Source organism: Pieris napi, chromosome 11 (genome assembly GCF_905475465.1).
Source record: "Pieris napi chromosome 11, ilPieNapi1.2, whole genome shotgun sequence".
NCBI lineage: Eukaryota > Metazoa > Arthropoda > Insecta > Lepidoptera > Pieridae > Pieris > Pieris napi.
In genome coordinates this window covers 4,211,651-4,233,375 of record NC_062244.1, presented here as the reverse complement: position 1 = coordinate 4,233,375, position 21,725 = coordinate 4,211,651, and the positions used below count along the sequence as shown (strand labels likewise).

The following is a 21,725-nucleotide window of genomic DNA, read 5'->3' as shown; positions in this document are numbered from 1 at the left end:
TAATACATCGAAAAGCATTAAACGTTTTACTTTATTTGTATTCTGCTTTTTTTAATGTATAAACTAACGAAGACGGCGGCTCGGCCGAATACTCTGTTCACAATTTTCTCCTACACTATTAGAAAATGAACTGTTAATATCTGTTTACAAACATTGTATTTGGACATACGGCTGTCATAGTAAGCAGTTTAAGGTAAGGATCAAGAGTTAGACTAAGGGTAAGATTAATCCTCGTAATCATTACGTAATATATACTTATTGTAGTTAAGTTCTAACTCTCAAGCAAGACTTGTTCGTACCAAAGTAGACTGGGGTCTGCAGGCTATCTACAAGGTACATACAGCAATTAGAATAATGGGCAACAATTATAGTAGGCTAACCGCTAATGACTTTCTAGTTTCTGTCTCCTAGTACTTAAAAGACAGGCAGGATAGTTAGGACCACTCTTGATTTTACTATGTGTAGATAAAGTATATATAGTATATACACACTACACTTATATAGCTGATTTGGTAATAAATATATTACAAACTCATTTTAAATTGTGATATTATTATTAAAAAAATATATTTTAAAATAATTTATAAATATTTGTCCTTTCATAAAACATAGTTTTTGTGCATGTAACGAAACGAATGAAATGGCCGCCGTCGATCCGAAGACATGTCATTGACATTTTCATTTAATTAAATCGCTGAACTGAATCGGATTTTCGGCATTATAATAATAATTACGTATACTATGTTGTTTAAGGAGACGACTATATAAATATATTTAAAAAAAATATTCATACTTTATTTGAGAAATTTTATTTTGTAAATTAGATTACGATGGCAGCGACGAGAAGACTTCAAAAGGTAAGGCTTATTTTATAGTTTTTCTTTTTGAACTACGATGTTATTAAAGTGTTCTATTAAGGTAAATGGTAAAGTAATCAAAGATTAACAGCTGTATGTTCTTAGTTGCCGGTATACAAAGTGATCGTCCATATTTCAGGAGCTGAATGACATCAGGCAGTCGGGGCTGAAGTCATTTAGGGATATCCAGGTTGATGAATCGAATATATTAACTTGGCAGGGTTTAATTGTGCCCGTGAGTATTATTCAAGTGATTTTTCCCGTCGATGACTCATCAAATGAATATTACAAAAGTTTCAGCTTTAAGGTTTTATTTCTTATTCCATAATATTATTTAGGTCAATTTTGTATTCTTATTTACAATAATAATTCTGAATCTAAGCATCAACATTTATGTGGGTATTCAATTTTACAGGACAACTCTCCTTATAATAAAGGTGCATTCAGAATTGAGATCAATTTCCCAGCAGAATATCCATTCAAACCTCCTAAAATAAGTTTTAAAACAAAGATTTATCACCCTAATATTGATGAAAAGGGCCAAGTATGCCTACCAATCATTAGTGCTGAAAATTGGAAACCAGCAACTAAGACTGACCAAGGTAACTATTATGTTATTGGAGAATAAGTTTTACTATGGTAGTTTTCCACCTTATAATGTTAATTATTTATAGAACACTACAATATTTACAAGTGAAACTTTCTGATAAAAATATAATACTAACAATAGGCAATTTGAAGAAACTCTTTTCCCAGTTGGGCACCCACTTCTCAAGTAAACTATCTGGCAACTGAAATTAAAATGTTTAAATGTGGAGGTACAAAAGGAAGTCAGATAATTCACCTTAAATAATAAATAAATCATTGGAGCACAAATGTTTATTGTCACTGTCACATTGGAGTTAGCTGGCTTGACTTCATTATAATCTATTTACCACATTTTTAGTTTTTCCATAACTATGACATGTTCCTTTCAGTAATACAAGCCCTAGTTGCACTTGTGAATGACCCTGAACCAGAACATCCATTACGTGCTGAGCTGGCTGAGGAATACTTAAAGGACCGGAAAAAATTCACAAAAAATGCAGAAGAGTTTACCAAAAAACATAGTGAAAAGAGACCATCAGACTAAACTATTCAAATTTGCAGCAATAATCATTTTACATGATTAGCTTGTATGAATTTACATTTTGCTAGCTACAGTAGATTTACTTATTATTTTATTATAATACAAGTTAAGTATTTATGTATTTCATAGTTGACATTTCAATAAAAATACTTTATTATAATTTCATACAAAATCTAATCATGTAAGATAAGACAAAACTGCTGATATTGTAACTTCTGTGCTGATGCAAAAATATTAAATGTCCACATTGCTTGCAATTCTATATGCACTATATATGTATAAAAACTCAATTTATAGAATGGGCTTAAACAGTTGATTTAACAGTTTCTGGGCTATCGATTCTTTATTCTCTACTAGTTTTTGTTATTATTTCAAAATTTCAAACAATAGTCAAAAATTTAAAGTAAATATGTTTCTGTATTCAATTTTAACCATGATTGGCTCTGGCCTAAGCTTACATACAAATGTAAATGCTCCTATAAAGTGAATATTGTCTAAGTATATAAAGTCTTATCGGTGTTTAGGAACAATACCTTATACAACCACATTATATAGACAAGTGGCTGTTCATAGAGCTAGAATACTCTGTGCTTAAGGGTATGCATTTCTTCTGTAATTGTCACCATTTTAATAAGAAATTTTTTGGGGAAACATACTACATATATACAATACTGTGTTAATAATTTTAACTTATTGCCTAACAATTAATATAAAGAGATAAATTCCTGTCTTGTTAGAAAATTGTGATTCCTTTATTATGTATCATTCATAAATTTTTGTTGTAATTTTATTCTCAGATTATTTTAATTCCATGTAAGAATATGCATTAATATATCTTTCTATGTAATAACTGTTCAGTGAATGAACCTTAAATAAATATTTTTTTTGATATCGGTGTTTTATTACTAAGACAGAATTGAATCCCACTTTGTACTTATTAAGTTTATAATGGTAAGAAAACAAAATATGAGCTGAGAACTTTAATCAATAAAATTGTACACATCATTATTATTGGGTGATTCATCATTGATTAAAACATTATTTTCTTTAAAAGATAATTTCTTTCGCCCTTTGCACAATGTTTCCTTAAAAATTTTATATGTACTAATTTGATTTTGTTTTTCTGTATCAGTCTTGTGTTTTATGGTTTCACCTTCAATAATAAATTTCAAATTATCTGCAATAAAAAGCAACAAACATGTAAGCAAATGTAACTACATTTAGTTTCTGCAAGTTCTCTAAATCCGTTTTTGTAGCATAACAATATAAATCCGTTCTTCAATTCAAAGAATATTAAATATACTCTTGAGGGTAAAGAAATGTTATTTTGTATTAAATAGTGTTAATATCTATTTTATACATAATATACATTTTTTTATATACATTGTATGAAAAACAAAAAAAGGTTCTTTGTAACTTTTGTTTTGTTTGTGTAAAACTAAATTTCTTAAAGGAAATTGAGCTCATACATTATATACCTTCAATTTTTGTTATGCAATTGTCTAGATCAGCTTTACAGTTTTTATCTCTTCCAAGTAGAGGCTGAATACTGAGGATATAATCTGGTCCATAGAAAGGCCAATAATCATGTTCTGGAATATTTTGTTCCAATTCTACATTCACAACTAGAGCTGTGATGGAAGCCCACAGCTTAGCTGTATTACTGTAGTTATATCCACCTTAAATAAATATTATTGACATAAAAATTTGGATCCCAATAGGTATAGATTTTTCTATTATCCTACATTCATCTAACTACAATTTAAACTGTTTTAAGAGCAAAAATATTCTTAACATAAATTCTAAAAAAGCATACCTCCACCTAAGAGCACAGTAGGCTTTTGTTTATCTAAGATATTTTGGACACAAGTACAGTATCCTTTGATTGTCAGCCCACCTCCTCCCATTGGATCACCAGCCAAAGCATCGGCACCACATTGAACCACTATGGCATCAGGTTTGAAACTATCATAGACTTTGTGAAATACTCTGAAAAATAAACATTCAATTCTTAATGATAAAACTGAGAACTTCCATTGTTTTGATGAATATCAAATTGAAAGCGATGTCCAAAACGGTATTTAAATGTTTTTTTTAAAGACCAATATAGTTAAATGTAATACATATTAATATAATTTCTTCTTCAAATATAAGGTTGAATTTATTATATTATTTGCTCTAATTGATTGACAAGTTTTCAGCAATCACTGTCAGCGAAAGACTGCCATATCATGTAGTAGAGTTAAAAATTGGGAAGATGAAAAAACTTTCAATGATTAAAGTTTATTTAAACAAAACTTAATATTTTTAACACATTTTTGTCAATGTCTCAACTCGGAACTTACCCTAACAATTTTTTTATTATGTTTTGGTCATATACTTTACACAATGATATTAAGCCAGGACCTGTTGTCATGTTACCTGTGTCCAAAGCCTGCTATTATAACTTACTTTCCAAATACATATTCCATTGTTTCATCATTATATGATTCATGTAAAGGAACATTGCATGTGTACCCTTTTCCAGTCAAATTACCCGCTTCATCCACACTTCCTGTACCTGGATAGAACCCAGGTTCATATTTGTGGATTGACAGGGTGAAAACTGAGTTGCTTAAATTATATGCATCTTGCACACCATTACCTTAGAAGTAAATTTTAGTTTTTATCTAAGCTTGACTTCTTTTTACAGAAATAACATAGAAGAATGGTTATTTTTCTGAAAAAATTTTAGCAGGACATTCTTTCACTGAGACAGATCTTATGACCAATTGATTATTTTTTATTGAATGGTGATGATAATAAACTTTAGTAGTTAGTGCAGTAAATGCATGACAGGTCATAAACACATATGTATATGATATTATTAAGTTAACAAATTTACCAATATAACAAGTTAACATTTCATACCATGATGGACATCTAAATCTATGTATAGAACTTTTTTAAACTTCAGCCTTAGTTTTTCTATACATATTACTATATCATTAACATAGCAAAAACCTTCCGCACAAAACCTGAAATAAAAAACTTCTATTTAGAAACAATATAACAAAGTAAATCTATTCACATTAAGTATTACTATAAAATCTAAATTATAATTTACCTTTGGGCATGGTGCCAACCACCAAACCAATTAATAGCGACATCAGCAATGCCTAATATAATGCTTTTAGCAGCAGCCACTGAACCACCAGCTATAACTGATACCAGTTTATACATATCCGATACTGGTTGGCAATCATATCCTGGAAATAACAACAATCAAATAAAATTCAGTTAGCAATCATTAATAAAACCACTTATTTTACATGCAGATCAATAATTTCACAAAAGGGTTGAAAAAGTATCAAAATAATGCATAATTTACAAAACTTATTTATAATTAAAGCCTATATAAAATATATTATTTTCTTCTTATTACAAATATTCAGGCTTTCATAAATTATTCTTACCTAAACCAAATTCTTCATCATGAATTCCAATCACATAATCATCATCTACTTTTTGCAGTATCTTCAAATGATCTAAATAAATTTCAGAATGGAATAACTTTAGGTCTTCATATAACGCTGGTGTGGAATTTACAACTTGCAATTTATTAATGAGACTATAACTAACGATTAAACTTTGTACTCTGGAAGCCTAAAAAATTAAATCAGATACTTAGATAATGCTAAAAAGTGTTTTTAAGTTAAAACAAGATATCGTGTCTGCTAATACTAAATATTACTCTTTTAGCGACAGCCGGTAAACGATCACTTTCTGCCATTAGGAGTTCATCCCATATGTAACATGACTTAATAGTTTTCTTTGCCATAGTTTATATCTCTTCATTAATATTACAATTGTTAAGTACTAACTAAAGAGATATATGAACAGATAGTCCTAGATGTTTAATTTTCTAAGAACTTCACTAGGAAGAAATTTCCAATATAGTGAAATACTAGTATCTAGTGGTGACATATTTATATAATAAATAATAATTGTTTTAAGTATAATTGAATATTGTCGTAGACGTTTTATTTTAAAAACTACTACTACTCTTTTTTTGGAGTTTATACTTTATGGCCTGGTAATTGGTATCTAGCCCAACTGGCAACTAGTAACTACAACTTTTTTTTTTTTGGAGTTTATGGCCTGGTATCTAGACCTTTAGGCCAACTAACTACTACTATTATTCTTTGTAAATATGTAAATAAAACTGATTGCCACCACCAAAAATAACTACAGAATATATAGTATAATTATACTATGTTGATCCGTTATTTTCTAGACTTTCAAATACATAGAAAGGAAATAAAACAATGTTTATCTATGTATTTGAAAGTCTAGAAAATAACGGATCAACATAGTATAAGTTGTTATTTCTGAGCCAGTAACACCATTGTCGACATACTTTAACGATTAAAATAAAATATCGAGCGGTGATTTTATAATTTTAATTATTATTATAATCTTTAAATTATTAGCTTAATTATATAGATTGGTTTAAGTTTTAGTCTAAAACTAAATGCCTAAAACTCCCTCCTCCTGACTTCTTCTCCTTCTATTTTATTCTCATAATAAGAAAGAAGGATGTAAACCGCGGTAAAATATCAAACGAAGGAGTTTATTGCTTCTTTAAATTCAATTATACATAATAATTAATAGGTTTGGTTAGGAAAGCGAATCAGACACCTACTCGGCGTTGATGTATAAAAATATCTGCTCCAGCTGCAGAACCCACTGAAAGCCACTCGGCTATATTTTCTTTATAATAAATATTTCCTTATAAAAATATCATACATAAGGCGTTTGTGGTTACTTTGGATATAGCAAAACACTTCAATTGGGTGTGGCATAAAGTGCTTCTCTCGAAGCTTCCCGTCTATGGGGTCCCAGAGAAAAAAAACAACTGGATCTCTTCGTTGACGGAACATTTTCCGTGAATGCTGGGCTCCCTCTCTTTTTATCAACCCGACAGTCAGTTTCGCATTACTTTTTGTATTTTCTACCATTATTATTATTATGGGGGCTTATTATTATGGGGTCATGCTGCTGATGTCGAAACTATTTTCATCCTGCAGAAGAGGGCTATTCGTGCAATCTATAATTTAAAATGTAGGGAATCTCTTAGAGATAAATTCAAGGAAATGAATATACTAACCTTTCCCTCGCAATATATTTATGAAAATATTATGTGTGTATACAAAAATAGTGATAAGTTTACTAGAATAGAATATACGCACAATGTTAATACACGGAACAAACGCAGGCTGCAATTTCCCCGTACTAGACTATCTAAAGTTAGTAATTCTTTTTTGGGGAAAGGGACACTCTTCTTTAATAAAATCCCACAGGCTCTTTTATCTCTGCCTTTCAATAAATTTAAGAAATGTATTAAAGAAAAGCTGTGTAAAAAGGCTTACTATAAAGTCAACGATTATCTAGTTGATAAAAGGGCCTGGGACTAGTGCTAGACAGGCTACTTCTAATTAATTTGCGATATTTGTTTTAAATAAGTGTTGTTTGATGATTTGCTGTTTTAAAAGAGTACCGAGAGTTTTTTACGCCGGCTTTTTCTCTCGGCCTACACACCTCTGTCTTCTTTGCCGATGAGTAGGGATGCCTACAAATTCAAATTAAATGACGTGGAATAAGTGATACATGTATCTTATGTTCCATAATAAACATATTTTATTTTTTATTTATTTCATTATCATCGAGAGTGTTCAGAGGAGTTATTCGGATTAATACCCACAGCTGAGTTTCATCATCGAACGTCGAGGCAGAATACGAAATTCCACCAGTATCACCTTGACACCCGTCGTTCTACCGCTATGTAACCAGCTACCCACTGAAGTAATTCCGAACCAATTCGACTTAGGGTCTTCAAGAAAAGGCCGGCATCGTACTCGCGTGCCCTCTGGCATTACGAGTCTATGGGCGGCGGTAACACTTAATCTCCTGTCCGTTAGCGCCGTTCTATAAAAAAAACAAAGAAATATTTGATATTTTTCAGATAATTAAAATTGCAGAAACAGTAAATAAATTTTATAATAAACTTTGTATTTATGTGCGTTTTCCAATTACAGCACTAGAGCGCATTATGCAGCATAATGCTCAACGTTGAATGTTCCAAGTTTCCAACTACAGCAACGCTTCGCACAATTGAGCACTCTCAAAACTAATGCTCTCGCGTGCTTCTCGCAATAAATACCAACACAGTGAAAGAAAATTGACCAGTGTTTTTCATTAAGTTGGCATTTATCGAAATTTTCGTTAGTAAATATTATTTATTGTTGAAAAATTTGTAAAACTTTCGTTTCGTCGTAGATTTTGAAAATAATTAAAGTTATTTCAAACTGCTAAAAAAAATAAATATAAGTATGGATGAAGGTATAAATAGTTACTTTTTTATATTCCACATTTAAAATATGAATACAATTTTATTTTAAAATTCGGATCTGTAAACAAATTTATTTTACAGGATTATACTTTTGTAAACATTGCAATGGTTTTGAAGTATATAATTTTTTTAGAAATAATTAGAAAAAAATTACTCAAAACGTAAATGATGTAAACTTCTTACATGAAACTATATATTTTACTGTTAATTAAGCTTGTAAAACCTTATATTCTTTAAAGGTTTTCTTTTATTTCAGTAAAAAAATGTTAATGAAATAATTTGATTATTAAAATAAGCGTAAAAAGTTTTCAACCTATTATTATTGTTAACCACATTATTTATACATTAATGAGGTTGCTAACTCTATTCAGAATTTTTTTTTTCAACACTGACTTAGCGCACTCTGCTGATGCATTTGAAAACTTAATTCACATTCCAATTAAGCTTCAGCATTATGCGGCATTGTGCGGCACTGAGTCGTATTATGCTCTGTAATTGGAAAACGCACTATGTTTATTAAAAATTCATAATAAATCATTCACATTTCCTCTATTGTTAAGCGCGCTAGCCTTTTCATCTACGTTCCACTACCTGTGGAGTGACCATAGACAAAAATTTGACGTTTAGACTCTAGCTTTAAGGAAGCGGTGATAAAATGTCTTGATTTTAATAATTTTGATGAGTTTGGATAGACCATAGTAAATTTTGTTATTCTCGATTATTTAATTTATGTATAACTAGAATTCGTTTTGTTTCTAATAAGTATTTATGAACATGATTTAAATAATCTCGTTTTGTTGAAACATGAAAGGGTAGTTGACAAGGTCTATTACAAAACAGTTGTAATTAGTCTGACTCTGAGTTTTGAAGCAGTTTGTTTTTGTCGTAAAATTCATCTTCTCGATGCTTTTCCGCGTTAGTGAATTAGTGATTATTAAACTAAGGTGGAAATGGTTCGAGGTTAGTAAGGTCGAAGAATATAAATAGAACGGTACAGACAGCATACTCTAAAACGCTATAATATCCTTTGTTCCTATTTAAATAGGTCTATAAAATAAAGTAGGGTTATGTTTTAATTTTTTTTTTTGTAAATAACCATTACTCTAAAACAAATATATTTGTTTTTAAAGAAAAAGAGAATAGCATCTTCATATATTATCATTAATTAAACATAGTCCAGTATAAAAATTATTTTTCAGTAACTAGCCCAATGTCAGGTCAAGAGGGTGTGAAAACTCCACATCGTATTGAGCTCTGTGAAGAAAAAAATCCCAAACCTAAAAAAACTTACAGAAAACGAAGGTACAGTATGTTGACAAAATCATCTTAATTTTTGGTATTTTACTATATTTTGTAATAAAAAAAATTATGTTGGCTGCAGAATTGTGGCGGCAACACCTACGAAGACTGAAAACGAAGAACAAACCTCTGAACCACCAATTAAGAAAGAAATTAAATCAAAACCTTTAAAAACAAGTAATGGCATAAGTAACATGACTAACGGAAATATAGTGAGGTCCAGAGCAGCCCGTGCAGCTGCCCGATTGGCGGAAAGTCATAAACTAACAGAATATTTCAAAGAGGAGATCAAAAGTCCTAAAATAGAACATGTTCCCTCTCCACCAATTGAAAAATTTAAGACAGAAATAGATGAAAAACCAAAAGCAACAGAAGCTAAGTCTGTTATCAGTAATCATAAGCTAACTGAGTACTTCCCAGTGCGGCGGAGTGTAAGAAAGACTTCAAAATGTGTAATGGCTGAAAAGATGAGAGACTTAGAGAGGGCTATAAGAGAACAAAAAGAAGATGGATTAAAGGTAATACTAGAATTAATTTCTAGAGAGAACATTATATGACATTAGACTGTTTACTAGCTTTTTGAGTAGTAGGAATACTACTAAAAAACACATTTCATATTTCCATTACTTTAATTTTTGTGTTTTCTCCCTGATCCTGTCAATATATTCATGTCTTTTAAATACTGGTCAATGTTAGACGTTATTTCAAATATAACCCTTATTTATAGGTGCACTGACCATTGGATACGGTCAACTGGAACTAGTTTTTTTTGCATTTATTATGTTGTTGTTTTTGTATTGTTACATGTAACCCTTATGGAAGTGATGAATATAAAATCAATTACCTATATTTTTAAATAGATAAAATTATTAGTGAGTGTTATGTAGGATTTTTTCATGTATTTTAAAGAAAATATAATTTATTTACATTCTTTTGAAATTAGGTATATCTTAATCCTACTCCTAAAATAAAACCTGTTTTGCAAGGTTATATGCAACAAGCAAATTATGTTTTGATAACAGATTGCCTACTTTGATGGTAAAGGCCGTGGTGTGATTGCAACCAAGCCTTTTCACCGAGGCCAGTATGTAGTGGAATATGTAGGTGAACTTGTTGGTGTTGCTGAAGCCAGGGAACGTGAATACATGTATGCTCAGGATCCAAATGCTGGCTGCTACATGTATTATTTTAGACTGCAAGATCAACAGTATTGGTATGCATTTTTTTGTTTTTTTATTAAAGGTTTGATGCTATAATTATAATTTTTTTATCTATGTATTAACTATGGCTTACAACATTCTAATATTACATTTCGATATAAGGAATAAGTAAGAGTAGTTTATGTAAATGTTAAGGGTTATTAAATCAAGAATATTGGTGTAATACCTGTGTTATGTATAGTTTTAAACAGTGTTAAAACTTACAAATTGGAATTAGAACCCATTATCAAGATATAAGTAGTAGGTGACCAAAATATAGATTTTTTAAATTCTATACAAGTATACTGAATACCGAGATCATCCTTATTATTATTACGAATACGATTTATAATACATTGCACCCTTGCAAAATGATATAGCAAAAGGTAACGAACTAGCACACGTTTCAACACGTTTTTTCCGAACTGTTATACAAAACGACATTATCTTCTAACATTCTCTTTCAGTATTGACGCAACTCGTGAGTCTGGGCGTCTCGGTCGTCTAGTGAACCATTCTCGTAACGGCAATCTATCAACCAAAGCTGTATGGGTCGATGGTCCTCGGCTCGTGTTGTTGGCCGCTCAAGACATCTCCCCTGGAGAAGAACTGACTTATGACTACGGCGATCGTTCCAAAGAATCGCTGCGTCACCACCCATGGCTTGCGCTTTGACCTGTGTAAGTACTATATCTTTTTAAAAATAAATACATGATTTTTGGGAAACATTATTTGAAGCATAATGACAGGATATATATATGGGAATAGCTAGTGAATTTGTAGAAGATTGTTGTATACTATTACTCGTATTCAGTCGTATGTATAACGCGGTCTTGGGTTTTATTTCCTTCGTAACAGTCTGTTCTATTTGTTCCGGTTGGTGAACACGATTCGTGTGCATACCACCGATTTCACTAAGTCTTATGGTAGATACCATAGGAATTGTTTTTTCTACTTCATAAAGTACTCCTGAATTAACAGAAGTTAAGAATATTGAGATAACATATTTTCTTGAGAATAACTCGAATATCATTATTATATTTTAAAAGAACTTAATTTTAAGGCTTATTATAATTTATTTTCAGATTGACTTCAGGAGTCTCAAATGAACTGCTAAGGATAATTTATTATTAAATTTAGCTGTTAAGTTTGTTTGTTACAATTATATAAGGTTTGATATAATGTAGTGGGACAAGTGGCCTAGAATAATTTTGATACTCGGATAGGGTGGTTCATGTACACTGTACAGTGTACAGCCTTATGCCACTATCACTGTTTGAAATATCTGAAATTTTTAAACTCCAAAAAAAATACAAGTTGCTACATAAATAATTGACTTTATTATCATCATCATTAAATAGTCAAAACCAGTATGATGAGGTACAATTATGCTTTTTAATTGGTTTGGCTAAGTTCTTCGTTTAACATCCGTTTTCTTTTCAACTGTTCTATTAAAAGTTCTGCAAAAAATTGACTTCAACATCGGGACATTATATTCAGATATTTAAATCCTAAATAATAATATTAAGACAGTAAAGTCCTGAATTATAAAAATCATATTTCTGTTTTATTAAATTTTTCCAAGGGGCGTGTCCCAATAATACTAGTTAAATTTAATATAAAGATCGGACAAACTTTTATAAGTATTTCCAATGACATCAGTATTTGTGGTATTTGTTATGAATATCTACTTAAAGTGACAAAGATAGTCTAGGCTAATAATATTTTAGACAAGTTATAATAGTATATCCACTGCTACTAAGATCTCTATTAGTACTGTACAAGTAATATTATCAGTTTCATAAAAGGAAGTGGTTCAATTTAAAAGTAGACCTGTATTCTAAGTCCCTCTATCTAAACTAAATTGCTTGTTTACATTGTTTGAAGTGTAAAAAAAAAACATATTTTAGGTAGTGAAATAGATTAGTTAATATAAAGTTAAGGTTCAGTTATAATATGGTTTTAACATCTGTTGGTTATACAGAACATTTAGAACAAGATTGGATTTTGATTCTTTTAAGAATACAGGTTATAAGAGAAACATAATTGTCATTCTAAGAGACTCGAATTATGTATGGACTGCCTTAGCTAATGTTAAGGGATGCCAATAACTAGAGGAGTTGTTCAAAATATACATTTAAATTTCTGACTGAAAACGCTGTAAAGAATGTGAGACATTGTAAAACACCGCATGAAGATAGTACTGCCCCTGCAGCATGTTCTGAAGATTTTTCGTTTGTTATTGTAGCTATCATTAAAATTACAATATACTCAATTCTCAAATTAAGTTCAAACAGCAACTCGAATAAGTATCTATAAATAAGAATAGTTATTAATTTTATTTGAGGTAAAACCTAGGTCATCGCATAAACTGACATTTTTGGGATTAAAATCTGCATATATAAACATGATTATGTAAAATCCACCAGTTTATAGGAAACAAAATGTAATAGAGTATGCTTGGTAAATGTTAAAATCAATATATAAAAGAATTTCTTTAGAAACTTCCAATAATTTATTTTTAATATGTATAGTACATAATTCACAACAACAGTTGTATTACTTATTACCAAGAAATTATATTTTTTTTGTAAGAAGAACTTGTAAAGTAACAAATAATAAATGGCTTAACAGACAAATTATCAAAAATTATTTTTAAAAGCGTTTGTGATATACCTTTATGTATAAACTATACTTTTTGGCGATAATGTTCCCAAATCCCATAGTGTTCTATAGAATATGTAGCCGTCCACAGACTAAATAGTGGAAGTTCGACTAGCCCTTCACATGTGTTTCCAAAGTATTTTGTTCATTTAAAATTTACCCATTAAAAATCATTATATAATGTTATAGTTGTATAAATAGTGGTTATTACACCAAGTTGTACGAGAGTGAAGTTTGCCAGACGTTGAAATTTTTTTTTGCTTTTTACTTATTATTTATTTTCATTCTTGTTAAATTCTATTTCTCCCCTACTAAAATTTCTTTTAACGTTTGGCGTCCCTCGTAATTTTTATGTTTTTTTGCACTACAATTTAGTTCCTAAATCGTTGGTAAATTAATTAATATAAATGCTTAAATTATCTAACATCATAAATTATAAGTATTCTGATGTTTTCTCAAATAGGCTATGTATAAGAGTAATATATTTTAAAATTAATTGCATTTTATGAAATTAAGTAGAACGTTACAATAGATGTAGATTTAGTTCGCTTATTGTGTATTGTAGGCGCACATTATAGGAAGACGATATTTCGAAGACTGCGTGATATGGAACTCCATATGTAACAGGAGATATTTATCACATACAGATTATGTACAAAAATTACTCAAAGGCAAAAAAATATTTTTTCCAGAATTTTTTAGTACTTCGATACCCTTTTGAGTTAAACCAATTGCACGATAATAGATGTCCTACTCAGGTACACCAAATATACAAATGACATATTTTTATAAGAATGAAATTTTAGTTAAGGCTATTTATGTTTTATGTGTGTAAAATTAAATACTGTGAATAGTGAATATTCAATGTGAAGGGCTATTTTTATGAATAGCGATTTTGTAAGACTTAATATATGTGGGCTGATGCACTGCCCTAATTATTGTATAATTAATCAGTAGAAAATTGAGTGAAATAAACGAATACATATTTATGGAGATTTTTTAATCTAACTGGGTTACGTACAGACTAAGTAAACTTTTATTTTAAAACAAATCTCTGTTAGACCAACGGAAATGACAGTTCGCGTCGAAAAGATACAAATTTATTTTTGACTTTCTACATACACTACTGTTAAGGCATCTTGACTGAGGCCCCCCCCCCCCCCTCATGACGTCATCGATCAACACATCGGTATCAGTACATTTTGTTTATTTTTTTTTTGGTAGGTTGACCAGAAAATTTACCAATTATGTCACAAAACTATGTTATATTATGATATACTATATTTGTCAATTAGACAGCAAGTCAAAACGAAACCAGAAAATAGTACAAATTGTTTACAATTTTTAAATTTATTTTAATAAGTATAAGTTAATAACATCAGTCTGCCTATAATGCATATTAAATTGATAATCGGGTTCAGGCTACAACAACATTATGATGAGATTTTAAATAATAGATTTGCGCTTGCGATTCGAGTTCCTTCAAGCTCCTTACTACAGGTTCCATTTGGCTCACGTGGTCCTGAAAGACATATTTGGCTTTTCAAAAAATTGTTAAAGTTGTGAAAGAGATCGTAAAAGCGATGAAACCACCATTGCACGATATTTTTATTTCCTAAAAATACCTATCAATTTTACAAGATTACAATGATCGAATTGTATGTGCGTTATCGTAAGTGAATTTTAAAATATTAAGTTGAAAATCCATTTCAACTTCAAACTCTTTTATGACTTCGAAATTACTGGACTTTGATTGGTTGTATTACAATGTAACTTGTTTCTTGACAACTCTATAATAATGCCAGAAAATGCGTAATGTACAGATTTATAAAGTTTACATTGTAGTTTGGATTCACAAAATATATTTATAAAAAATCGAAGCATATTCAATTCCATATTTTTTTAAGTAAAAATTTAAATTGGGCTAATCAGAATAATTCTTCTTTTTACTTTAATATTGTCTAATATAATATACGTATATAAATTTCAGTTTAAAAAGATTTAGAGATATAACACATTAAAAACTGGTATCTTAAAAAAATAAGACGCAGTAAGAAAATAATACAAATCTTATACATATATTTCAAAGAACCTACCTGATAACCGGAGCCAACTTGAGTACGTTTCTGTCCATAGACAACTTTGCCATCAAACTCATTACTAGGCACTTTCATGTCGGGCTCTACTTGTTGGATTGTTATATTTAAGTGATCTTCTATATCCGCTAAGTACTATAAGAAAATAATAATCTATAGAAGTATCCTAACATAGTAATTACTTAAACATAAATCGAGATTGGTCGATATAATTGACCATATATTTTGTGTTTCGTTTTTAAGGTCACATTGTTCGGGAAGAGTTATAAGAGATCATACAGTAAAAGTAAACAGTTTTTGACACAAATAAAAACCATTCTTCATAGAAGTTATTTGTATATGTTTATTCACATTTATTTATTTATAAAGTGTTACGTTTTCAATTTATATTATTTATAAAGTATTTTTATTTAATCTAGGGGAATGATTTAAAATGTATACATTTTAAATAATATTCAAAACAAGTGTACCTGAGGTTCATTATACCACATGCAGCATCCCTTGGGCCTGTCATCAATGAGGTTTGTGTTAAAACAGTTACGGCCGCGAGAAGAACACCACTCCCCGTGATACCATACCTAAAATAAATACAAAATAGGGGTTGATCGTAGAGGGGTTGTATGTATTTTTAATGCTGTATCATAAAAAAATCCAAAAATTATAATAATTAATCCCATTATATATTTAATTAAAAAATAATTTAGGGGTGGACTACCCTTAACATTTAGGAGGATGAAAAATAGATGTTGTCCGATTCTCAGACATACCCAATATGCACACAAAATTTCATGTGAATCGGTCAAGCCGTTTCGGAGGAGTTTAACTACAAACACCGCGACACGAGAATTTTATATATTAGATATATGAAATAAAAATAAAAATAATTTCACTAACAAAAATGTATAAATTTTGTCAAATCGGTGTGGACTTAAGAAAATATCAAGATATTTTTTTTTTTCGAGCTTAATCACAACAAACAAGTTTTGTACCTTCTCAGGCACGGTAGAGACAAGACTAATGGCCAATCCCATTCTCTCCGCTCGACCCACTCGGCCAATGCGATGCACATAGTTCGATTTCTCGTCCGGTAGAGTCACGTTGATCACTTAAAAAGCGTAATTAGAGTTTGATTACATAATTATAACATTTATTACTAACTCAATGGTCAAGTTTTGTTTATTAATGTTTTTAATACATACTAGTAACTCATGGTGAGTTACTTGACTTTAGTCAAAAACCTGAAGGAAAAGAGTAACTATTGTGCGTATTGTAATAAGTTAAAAATAAAATTGCATTAAAAATTGATTTTTCTAAAGGTTTGAGACAGTTAGCTAAAATAAAAGTCAAGATTCTATAAACTAAATTTTCAAGGTCTTTAACTATAACTCAAGTGTTTGACAAAAATTAACTAAGCACTTCATTTGTTCTGAATAATCTGTGGTTTATGTGCACAGACTGGAATAAACCAGTCAAAAGAATGTATCTAAAGAGAAATATATTTTGCGAGTGACTCAGTAATCAGTATCGTAATAAAAACTGTACAGGACTGACATGACTGAGACTTTCTGTACAATTCAATACAACCTAATAAGTATACTTACTGAATGGCAACCCTGATATATCTATGCCTCTAGCGGCAACATCGGTACAGATAAGAAACTTCACTTGGGACTGTTTAAATTTTTCCAAATTAGCTTTTCGTTCGGCAGGTTTACGATCTCCATGCAGACAGACACACGAAAACTCGCTCCCGAAAGATTTAAGAAACCGCTCCAAATTATCACAATCGAGTTTCGTACGACAAAATAGTAAAGCTCTGCGGGAAAAAAATTAAATTTCATTTTTATAGATATAAACAAAGCAGTTGCAAACAGGTTAAACATATTAAGTGATTTTTAAAATGTTTAGTATTATTATAATTTGATAAATACCTTCCTTATATACAAAATCTAAACTTAGTTACTTATTATTATGCCGTTATAAATTATTTGTCTCTTTGAGAGAGGGTTAGCGCTGAGTATGACAGCGAGTGTTACTCAAAAATGTATTGTATTAAGGATACACTTAGCGGTACAGTCTCTTATAGATATTTATTATTTGTTTAAATAAATAGGTCATTAGGTTTTCCGTAAAATTACAGGAGCTTATACCATCACTACATTTATATGAATTAGTGATACTACTTGAGCTCAGGTAGGAGCTGCATGAGAAACTAATGAAATGTTAAATAAATGCATATTCTCGTGTTTAAAATTATCCATCAAAAAGCTTTTGCCATTTTTTTTTCATTTCCTGTATTAGTCTTAGAAAATATTTCTAGTAATAATAAAACAAAAGACGACATAACATACCTGTCCATTTTATGTTCCCTAATCGCACGAACGCAGTATTCTCCTTTCAGTACTTTGACAGCTTCAGACAATGTTTCAGGGGTTGTGTTACCGCTTCTTATATTATCCTTAGAATGGACACCATCCGTTTGGATTTGCCTGCAATCAAGAAATCTTTTAAGTAATTTTTTAAAACCCTTTATGCTGATGATGGAAAATTTTATTTTTATTTTATTATATATATATATTCTATCACTCTTTAATAGCCTATTTAATTATAGTATATCTAAATTAGAAAATAAAGGGCAGAAATTTTTAACACTACTAACTTCCTTGCAGTCTGCCAGAAGAGATCTTTCTGTGGATCAACATTGACCACAACATGATGAACGGTTTCTGGCACTGCATCTTCGCCTTTCAAGTCCACCCAGGTTGGGAAGTGCATTAATTTTTCCTGTAACATCATCCATAGAAGAGTCCTTTTTAACATTTATTGTTTAAACTATATAAAATATTGTAAGGTAAACACATAATACATATATACTGCAGTGTCTGCATATATAAGGTCACTTAATAGCTGACCCTGTAATGGTCTTGACTTGAATTAGATGATTACAGGGTATCTATCTCGGGATGTAACTTTTGCGTTTTGTAGGATAGTTAAGGTCAGTTAGCTTAATAATTAACTTCTACATATCTTATATCTGACATTGGCCAATTAATTCCACAAAACTTTAATCTTATGTTATATAAATCTAGGTTCCTGTGAAACATAAACAAACCTATTTGCATTGAAATATTAATTTGCTTTGCAACTATGTTTATTGATTTAAGGCAAAATGCTAGTGACAGAGTTGCTTTTGTCTGAGTTTTGATGAAACCAATAGCTTACAAAAAAAAAAAACAGTTAATACAGCGTTCTAATATTTTTGATATATGTACTTACCGCCATTTTCTTGACTTCAAAGGCGTGTAGAGTCGCTGAACAAACAACCATCTGTAATCGTCGTCCATCTGAAGTAATTTTCGGTATTTGCCTATGTAGCCTTTCAATAAGCTCGCCACACCCTGCTTTCAGTAGACCATCAGCCTCATCCAATACGAAAAAACGGCAGTGTGTTAGGGCTAAATAACCTGAATAATAATAAAAAATATCAATATACTTTATTAAAACTTAACAGTAACATACAAACAAATAATACTTATTTTATTATTCCAGATTTATTTTCTGAACTATCATAAATATTGTCTTACCTCCTTGTATAAGATCTTCTAACCGACCTGGAGTTCCAACTACAATATCAACACCAGAATTTAATTCATTTATTTGATCTTTAACATTTATTCCTCCCACAACTAGCAATTCTCTAACTTTTGGATTGTCTAAATGCTTTTTAAATAACGTTATTTGGGAACAGGTTTGTTCTGCTAATTCTCTTGAAGGCTGAAAAATTTGATTTAGTATTAAATTCAAAACTCAAAAATCATTTAATCTAAAAAAAGAAATCATTTAAATAAAAAGAAAATATTTGACACCTTTTTATTTCATTTCGATGAATTTAACTAACTTCCAATACCTATCTACATTTATCAACCTGGGAACTTATATTACATGAAGCCAGCAGTGTTGGCCTGTGGTGGCTTGAGTGTGAGACTCTCATGCCTAAGTTTGTAGGTTCAAACCATGTCTGTGCACCAGACCCAAAAAATTAGTGCATATGTGAGGCATAGACGGCTAATCACCTATGTTTCTTTGAAGAAAAATCCTTACACAACAGATACAGAAATCTGAGGGCAAGAGCAAAGTTTATAGTGCTGGTTTTTCTTTTATATTAATACACATGTCCCCTCTAGAAATGCAAACACTAAAAGACTGATTAATTACCTCAATAATAATAGCTTGTGGTGCGTTATTAACTGGTTTACTCGAGCCTGTTGCAGCCCCAGCTGAGACAACATTCACTTTGACAAATTCCTTAGGTGCTTGACTAATAGGAGTATAGTCTTTAGGAAGCGGTTGCTATGAAAATAATTTTAACAAAACATTAACAACTTTAGGAATCAATAGAGAAATTTGTTTTTAAAAGAAGAACCATAATCAAGACATGATTCATCTATTTCTCTCAATAACAATAAAGTGTGACTTCAATATTTAGTTTTTGTAATCCCAAGTTGAGCAAATCAGAAAATTGGATAATTAATGAGCTTCTAACAATTATGGTGTTATTCAAGAACAGACTTACAATGTATGACTGGTAATTTTTACAAAACTATCTTATAATTTTCTTTAACATATTTTTTTTATATAAAGCATCTGACTTAGCATAATTTTTAATTACACTGCTTCTATTATAAAATAAGGCTCACCTTAAATGGTGTTGCACCAAAATTAAAGGTCATTTCAGCATTTTTTAAAACAACAGCAGGAAAATAGCAGTCTGCCCTTCGGGACTGATCTAATTTAAAAGCAACACCTAGATCCTCACCATTCTTTGTATATCTAATTTCGCCATTGTTTAAATTTAACATACAACCTGTAATTAATTATATTTATATCATATATACATAACTAACAAAAACAAAATATTAAAGGACAAGAATTATAAGTCTGATCTTTTTTATTACAAAAACAGAGGCTTATTTTTAGTTTAAATATAAAAACTTTATATGTTCCAAAAAATATAAAGATATTTAATATAATTTTTTATAAAACACAGATATTTGAGACATACCTATTACATCATTTTTCCCAAAAGCACTGCCATAATCATCAAACTGTTTTGCATTTGACTTCTTCCCTGTACCACCAAATCCAAAGCCTAGTCTATCAGTACCTAAATCTAGTCTTGCCTGGTAGATGAAATACAATATTAATATTAAAAAAGAAAATATTGTTCTGCTAGAACTTTTTGAGAGCTACAGTAAAGAAAACGTACCGCTTGTGTAGACCAACCAACTCTGCATAGGCCTTCATCAGTAACAATAGCTTCGTAGTAGTATAAACCCTTTGTGTGTACACCTTTAGTTGCTCTACAGCCATGCCAACCTGATTGATCACGAGACTGGCACCGTAAACCATCAGGTGTGACGGCTAATGCCTCTGTTCGGTCAAAGAACGACATGGTCCATTCTGTCGAGGTTTGTGTAATAATTTTACTTGATTTTCCTTCTTGTATATCTTTAAGAGTTTCCCATACAATTTGTATTATAGGTAAGCAAAAGGCACCAGTTTTTCCACTGCCAGTCTCTGCAGCCATCAACACATCTCCTCCACCAAGAATAAGAGGGATAGCTTCGGCTTGGACATCTGTAGGTAGCGTCCACTCCATTTCATCTATTGCTTTCCCTAGTTCGGGAAGGACTCCAAATTCTTCAAATGCAGTCATTTTAAAAGGAATTATATGAGATCGTAGGTGGAAAAATCTCGCCCCGCTGCACCGGTCGATTGACGTTTCTATCTAATACACAGACTACATACACTATACAGGTTTAGTAGAGGTAAAAAAATTTTTTTTGAGTTTATGGCCTGGTATCTAGACCTTTAGGCCAAGTAGAGATAAATATATACTAATAGTACAGAAAACGCATAACGTATATTATCCACAGAAGGCATTACTCAAAATCGCTTCCCAACTGTGTAAACATACGTTGGTTTAACGAATAAAGATTTCAATGAGATATATTTTTATATTAAGTACCAAATTTAAATTTTACAAAGGTAAGGTAAGTAAGGTTTAGGTAGGTTTAAAATTTTCTAGAT

General features: G+C 30.6%; 4 protein-coding genes across 7 annotated transcripts; 2 read left to right on the top strand and 2 right to left on the bottom strand.

The window, feature by feature from the left end:
• The first annotated feature begins 644 nt into the window (after nt 1-644).
• LOC125054227 (ubiquitin-conjugating enzyme E2 L3) lies at nt 645-2,875 on the top strand. Its single transcript, XM_047655994.1, has 4 exons — nt 645-857; nt 997-1,092; nt 1,273-1,459; nt 1,835-2,875. Exons 1-4 carry the CDS (start codon nt 831-833, stop codon nt 1,987-1,989), a joined length of 465 nt encoding a protein of 154 aa, XP_047511950.1. The 5' UTR covers nt 645-830; the 3' UTR covers nt 1,990-2,875.
• A 78-nt stretch (nt 2,876-2,953) lies between these two features.
• On the bottom strand, nt 2,954-6,089 carry LOC125054220 (histone deacetylase 8-like). 4 transcript variants are annotated; one of them, XM_047655983.1, is made up of 8 exons: nt 5,720-6,087; nt 5,442-5,631; nt 5,093-5,234; nt 4,897-5,003; nt 4,438-4,630; nt 3,884-3,975; nt 3,465-3,665; nt 2,954-3,163 (listed from the first exon to the last, which is right to left on the bottom strand). In XM_047655983.1, the coding sequence occupies exons 1-8, from the start codon at nt 5,804-5,806 to the stop codon at nt 2,967-2,969; spliced, it is 1,209 nt and encodes a 402-aa protein (XP_047511939.1). In that variant the 5' UTR covers nt 5,807-6,087; the 3' UTR covers nt 2,954-2,966. The 4 variants fall into 4 exon arrangements, with proteins under 4 accessions (XP_047511939.1, XP_047511938.1, XP_047511942.1 ...); XM_047655982.1 differs by having other exon boundaries at nt 3,803-3,975; nt 5,720-6,083; XM_047655985.1 differs by having other exon boundaries at nt 3,111-3,163; nt 3,456-3,665; nt 3,803-3,975; nt 5,720-6,083.
• Nucleotides 6,090-8,993: 2,904 nt separating this feature from the next.
• LOC125054222 (histone-lysine N-methyltransferase PR-Set7) lies at nt 8,994-14,528 on the top strand. Its single transcript, XM_047655988.1, has 6 exons — nt 8,994-9,337; nt 9,577-9,679; nt 9,759-10,194; nt 10,699-10,889; nt 11,343-11,555; nt 11,961-14,528. Exons 1-5 carry the CDS (start codon nt 9,328-9,330, stop codon nt 11,548-11,550), a joined length of 948 nt encoding a protein of 315 aa, XP_047511944.1. The 5' UTR covers nt 8,994-9,327; the 3' UTR covers nt 11,551-11,555; nt 11,961-14,528.
• Nucleotides 14,529-14,870: 342 nt separating this feature from the next.
• Nucleotides 14,871-21,430, bottom strand: LOC125054217 (ATP-dependent RNA helicase Ddx1). Its single transcript, XM_047655978.1, has 13 exons — nt 20,902-21,430; nt 20,698-20,815; nt 20,333-20,499; nt 19,851-19,985; nt 19,220-19,409; nt 18,912-19,099; nt 18,295-18,419; nt 17,987-18,124; nt 17,237-17,451; nt 16,625-16,740; nt 16,106-16,213; nt 15,636-15,770; nt 14,871-15,061 (listed from the first exon to the last, which is right to left on the bottom strand). Exons 1-13 carry the CDS (start codon nt 21,349-21,351, stop codon nt 14,957-14,959), a joined length of 2,190 nt encoding a protein of 729 aa, XP_047511934.1. The 5' UTR covers nt 21,352-21,430; the 3' UTR covers nt 14,871-14,956.
• Between the last annotated feature and the right edge of the window lie 295 nt (nt 21,431-21,725).